We start from the raw sequence: 5,502 nt of genomic DNA on the forward strand, positions 1-5,502 counted from the left end.
CGCTTATGCTTTTTAACCGAATTTTTTATAAATACCCAAAATTCATAACAAATTACCGAATCAAAAACAATTTCAACTAAAATTTTGAGGCTCTAAACAATTTTTTTTTTTTTTTTTTGCAATTTTGATTCTTTCGATTTTCTATGGCTTATGCCTCAGACTCCAAGCCCTTCTATTTGTCAACAAACGCACAAACTGGAGTTTCTAAAAAATCTTATAGTCTTTTAAAGTTTAAAACGATGTATTGATGTTTTATACCCTGATTAATCTCATCACAAGTGCATTGACGTTCAAGTGCATCGATGTTTCAAAATAACTGATGAACAATTTTACTCCTCAATTAATTCTCTATATGTTATTTGTTTGATATTTTTTAATAAAAGACATGCATTTTTCAAAATTTTGAAAATCGAAAACAATTTTGGATTTTCCCTTTCTGAGGATACGAATAAAAATTTCGGTGGATGTCGTCACCAGATTTCATGTTTTTAACGTGCTTGTGGGATCTCCTTTATATATAATACTAAACTCAGCGTGGGATTGGGTTTGGAAATTAGGAGAGGAGATCGGAATTTTGGAGCGAATATCCAGGATGTAAAGGAACAAAAGCAAACAATATCCTAGCTGGTGAATTTTTAGGTTCAACCCTGAAAATTATCATCATATCATGTATGGATTGCAACACAAACACAAGTACTAACTTCTATTTAATTGTCCATAAAAGATTATCCTATTTGAATTTCGAATCTACACCTTAATTTCTACACAGATGGTGTTACCTTTTATGGTTTTACCTTTAAATTAAAAACTGGTTCTTCTAAATTCAAAATTTTATTATGAGGTTGAAATTCATTGATAGTTTTGATAATTACAAAAGGTAATAAAAACAGTAAACCTAACACAGTTGATAATGAGTCTAATATTAAAAGGTTACAAAAGTAATTTTAAATTTTAAATTAGTTTTCTAGAATATTATCTATATGAATTGCATCATGCTCAGGAAAAAAAAAATTATCTAAATTTCCCTTTCCAATCTCTGAAAATTCCCACAGCAACCAATCTCTAATGATGTATGAATTTTAAATATAATTAAATTTAACTCGAGTTGTATGGATTTTGATATACACGACTAATTTATAAAGGCCAACTTATATAGATTTTTTTTCCCTATTTTTGGAAAATCTTCTACTTAGATTAAGAAGTTATGCTTGATAATTACACTCTATATAAAAAATTATCTCATGAAAATATTTTCATGAGCTTTTCAGGCACCTTATAATGTATACTTGACTAATACATAATCATACTTGCATATTGTGTAATACACATTTGATTATTATATAGTGTACATGCACCAGCTATTTTAATTTGGATACAACTGTTATATGTTCTGTTTAAGACAAATTACATTTTAAGTAACAGTTACAAATAGTTGTCTCATTTTTCAAACTTTCCAGTACATACTTGAAAATATTTATGCAAAATTGTTGAAGAATAGTAAGGTGGTGTTTGAGATCTTATCTTATCTTGAGGAATCTCACGAGATATTATTTTATAAGTTAACTTATTGTCAAATTCAAATCCTTATGATTATTTAATTCTAAAGTCTTCCTATTCTATATTAATTAAGGTCTTAATTAGTTATTAAAACATCTGTTTAATTTTTCTTCTAATAAATTAACATTGGGATATGTTTGGAACTTTGGATGTTAAAATTAGAATGTTATTCTGAAACAACAACATTAAGGCTTGAGAATAGTTTTGGAGTTGGTGGTACTTTAACTTTGCTAACTCACTTTCATTAAATTAGCACAAAATTAAGAGTTTATTCATTAATCCCACCAATACTGTTTCCATATACAATTTATAGTTCCAAATAACATTTGCATTGTTGAGTAAGCACAAATTAATTAAGGCTCGTTTTGCACTATGTGGATTAATTTTTAATTTTAACACATGAATCTAAATAAGTAAATATATTATATTATTTTTTTGCTACCTTCTCTATCGGGCGTCGGCATCGGCTATTCTCTCGTCCTTTCATCTCATCTCAGTATACATAACATACCGTATACTCCGTGACGTCCTCCATCTACCTCTCTCAAGTCTCATCTCCTTTCTCTCTTTCTCTGACACACCCACACCCACACCCACCCCTTCCTTCAATTTCAGAGATAGTGCGCTCTCATTTCGACATTTCCACACACCCCTTTCCAATTTCCATGTTAGAACCTGCCACAAGTAACTCAAAACTTCACTCGCTATCCGATCCCGTCCCTTTTTCACAGATCTCCCAAATTCTATCCAAACACTTTCGTAATTTTGGGAATTAAGGCAAGATCCTGTAGTTTCAACTCGATTGGGTTAATGGGTCGACCATGCGGGATAAGATTTTGAAGAGGAGAGAAGAAAGGATTAGCTAAGAGGAGAAGAGGAAGAACGAATGGGGAAGGAGGATGAAGAGACAAAAGGAGGACAAGATGAGGATCAAAGAAAGCCTCAAGAGGGTTGCAACCCGGTTAAAAAAGCTGGACCTGTTAGCTTAGAGCACGTGCTCCTTGCCTTGAGAGAAACCGAGGAAGAAAGGGAAGTGCGCATCAGAAGCCTCTTTAGCTTCTTCGATGTGGCAGGTCATGGCTACCTCGACTTTGCTCAGATCGAGGCAGGGTTGTCAGCTCTGCGCATCCCGGCTGAGTACAAGTATGCGAGGGATTTGTTGAAGGTGTGTGATTCTGACAAGGATGGGAGAGTGGATTTTGATGAGTTTAGAAGTTATATAAATGATAAGGAGATGGAATTGTATAGAATTTTTCAAGCAATTGATGTCGAGCATAATGGGTGTATTTTACCCGAGGAGCTTTTGGATGCCCTTCACAAGGCAGGTAATTTTTGTTTTCTTAGGGACTTTTTTCTATAATATTGTGCATGCCAACACCCTTTGTTACCTGTATTTAAGTTATTACACATTATAGCAAAAGATGATTATTTGTCGAGATTCTGGGCAAGTTTATGTACTGGTGCATACCATACAAAACTTTAAGGTTGAAACCAAACTTCTTTTAGTCTACTTAATTGATTGAAACCAAACTTTAAGGTTGTTCGAGAACTTTGTGCCAAGGCTCCAGTTTTGTAGTTGGTGTCTGTGTGTGTTATAAATGTATAAATTTTGTGTCTTTGCAACCCCTCAGCTTTGTGTGACATCCTCCTTTAGTCTCTCCTTTCGAAATTAAGATTGAAAGGAAGCTGCTTGGGTTTCCTTTCAATACCAAACTTTTGAATAATAAGTTTATATTCGAACTAGAGAGATACCATGCATGAATGAACATCCAAGTTCTGTACTGTTTCATATTCTCATATTAAATCATTTCCGTATCATAACACATGTACAAGAAATCTGCATTTTTAGTGTTGCAATATCACAAATTCTGGTACAATTATAGGAATCTTCACATTTATCATTTTCATTTTATTTCATTTGAGCAATAATGGTTTAATTACCCCATCTAACAAGATATGTCAGCTCTCTTTTGTTTTCAGGAATAGAAATCAATGATGAGGAGCTCGCTAATTTCATGGAGCACGTTGACAAGGACAACAATGGCATCATAACTTTTGAAGAATGGCGTGATTTTCTCTTCCTCTACCCTCATGAAGCAACATTTGAAAACATTTACAAGTACTGGGAGAGAGTATGCCTCGTAGACATCGGTGAACAGGCTGTCATCCCAGAAGGCATTAGCAAGCATATACACAAAACGAAATATTTAATTGCAGGTAGGAAGGTCAATGGGCGGGTTGGGTCTGGTTAGGTAAGTTGGGTTGTTTCCGGATTTATAGTTGCCCTTATGCCCTTATATTATAAATTAAAAAGTTAATTTATTTTAATCTGGAAAATTGAAGGAGAGAGATCCAAAATAGTTACTTGGTACCTATTACTAAGCATGCTGGGTTCACTAAGAAATTTGTTTTCCTTGTTAGCAGATTTTCTTTCAGGTTGTTTTTGTTATTTTTTAATTCTTTAATGGAACAAAACTTAAGGCACCCTTTTTACTGCAGGTGGAGTTGCAGGAGCTACTTCACGCACAGCAACAGCACCTCTTGACCGTCTAAAGGTGATGATGCAAGTGCAAACCACCAAGACAACAATTTCCCATGCTGTGAAGGAGATTTGGAGAGAAGGCCGTTTTCTGGCATTTTTCAGAGGAAATGGTCTGAATGTGGTGAAGGTAGGACCAGAAAGTGCAATAAAATTCTACACCTTTGAATTGCTGAAGGATTTCATTGTGAAAACAAAAGGAGAGGCTAAGGAAGACATAGGTGGTGGTGGCCGGCTTGTAGCTGGAGGTTTGGCTGGTGCCATTGCACAAACGGCAATTTATCCAATGGATCTTGTTAAAACGCGGCTCCAGACTTATGTGTGCCCGGGGGGAAAGGCGCCGAGTTTAGGTTCTCTCTCTAGAGAAATATGGGTGCAAGAGGGGCCTCGGGCTTTTTATCGAGGTCTTGTTCCTTCCCTTTTAGGGATGATTCCTTATGCCGGTATTGACCTTGCAGCTTATGAGACTTTGAAAGATATGTCTCGATCGTATATTCTCAAAGATACTGGTGAGTTTTTCCTTTGTTTTTATTTTATTGCGCCTTTTCTTTTGGTGCTCATTGTTTATATGAGACTTAAACTTAGTTTGATATTCTTTTGTGTAGAGCCGGGTCCACTAATTCAGCTGGGCTGTGGGACCGTCTCTGGAGCTCTTGGGGCCACATGTGTCTATCCCTTGCAAGTCATTAGAACAAGGTAAGGATGTTGGTAAAACAGCTTCACGGTTAAATTTATTGGTTTATGGACTTGCCCAGTGATATCGTACTTGAATGTTACTTGAGTGCTTTTGTACCATTTAATTCCTAATCATATGATTATTATTGTATTAGAATTTGGGTAACTAAATGGTTGTTAAAATGAATGTACAAATTATTATAATATTACTTAAAAGGACTTTTTAAATTGGTGTGTTTTGTGCTAGGTTGCAAGCGGATAAGGCCTACAAGGGAATGTCGGATGTTATCTGGAAAACTTTTCAGAAGGAAGGTTTCTGGGGATTTTACAAAGGTTTGGTACCTAATCTACTCAAGGTTGTGCCGGCGGCTAGTATCACATATCTAGTGTACGAGTCAATGAAAAAAAGCCTCGCCCTCGATTGAATTCTGATCGGATTTATATTTATGTTCGACCAAATTTATTAGTTTGATTTTGACATTACCTGACTATAGAGTTATGTGATGATGATAATTGATGACAATGAGTAATAATGAAGTTGTCCCATCATTTCATCCCATCATTTGTATTTAGGTAGTTATGTATCTTTCTTCATTACACAAGTTGTGGGTATCAAATCCCATTTTTTTGGCAGCTATTTAAGTAATGAAAATAAGATTTAGAAGGCTTTTCATTTGCCACTGTTTCAAAGCTATTGATACTCAGTTATATGTATTTTTTTTTTTTTTTAT

The 5,502-nt window shown here is 34.8% G+C and overlaps 1 protein-coding gene across 2 annotated transcripts; it reads left to right on the forward strand.

The window, feature by feature from the left end:
• Positions 1 to 2,184: 2,184 nt before the first annotated feature.
• Positions 2,185 to 5,502, forward strand: LOC144568235 (calcium-dependent mitochondrial ATP-magnesium/phosphate carrier protein 2-like). Of its 2 annotated transcripts, none has more exons than XM_078318513.1 (5): positions 2,185 to 2,882; positions 3,538 to 3,774; positions 4,057 to 4,605; positions 4,702 to 4,792; positions 5,019 to 5,502. In XM_078318513.1, the coding sequence occupies exons 1-5, from the start codon at positions 2,444 to 2,446 to the stop codon at positions 5,194 to 5,196; spliced, it is 1,494 nt and encodes a 497-aa protein (XP_078174639.1). In that variant the 5' UTR covers positions 2,185 to 2,443; the 3' UTR covers positions 5,197 to 5,502. The 2 variants fall into 2 exon arrangements, with proteins under 2 accessions (XP_078174639.1, XP_078174640.1); XM_078318514.1 differs by having other exon boundaries at positions 2,741 to 2,882; positions 3,521 to 3,774.

This window comes from Carex rostrata, chromosome 17, assembly GCF_964058835.1.
Source record: "Carex rostrata chromosome 17, lpCarRost1.2, whole genome shotgun sequence".
NCBI classification, from domain to species: Eukaryota; Viridiplantae; Streptophyta; class Magnoliopsida; order Poales; family Cyperaceae; genus Carex; species Carex rostrata.

Excerpts from the sequence above, each read along its gene's own strand:
- LOC144568235 (XM_078318513.1), top strand. The coding sequence starts at position 2,444 with ATGGGGAAGGAGGATGAAGAGACAAAAGGAGGACAAGATGAGGATCAA. Across the intron at positions 3,775-4,056 it reads AACGAAATATTTAATTGCAG|GTGGAGTTGCAGGAGCTACT; the intron begins GTAGGAAGGTCA and ends TTTTTACTGCAG. Across the intron at positions 4,606-4,701 it reads GTATATTCTCAAAGATACTG|AGCCGGGTCCACTAATTCAG; the intron begins GTGAGTTTTTCC and ends TCTTTTGTGTAG.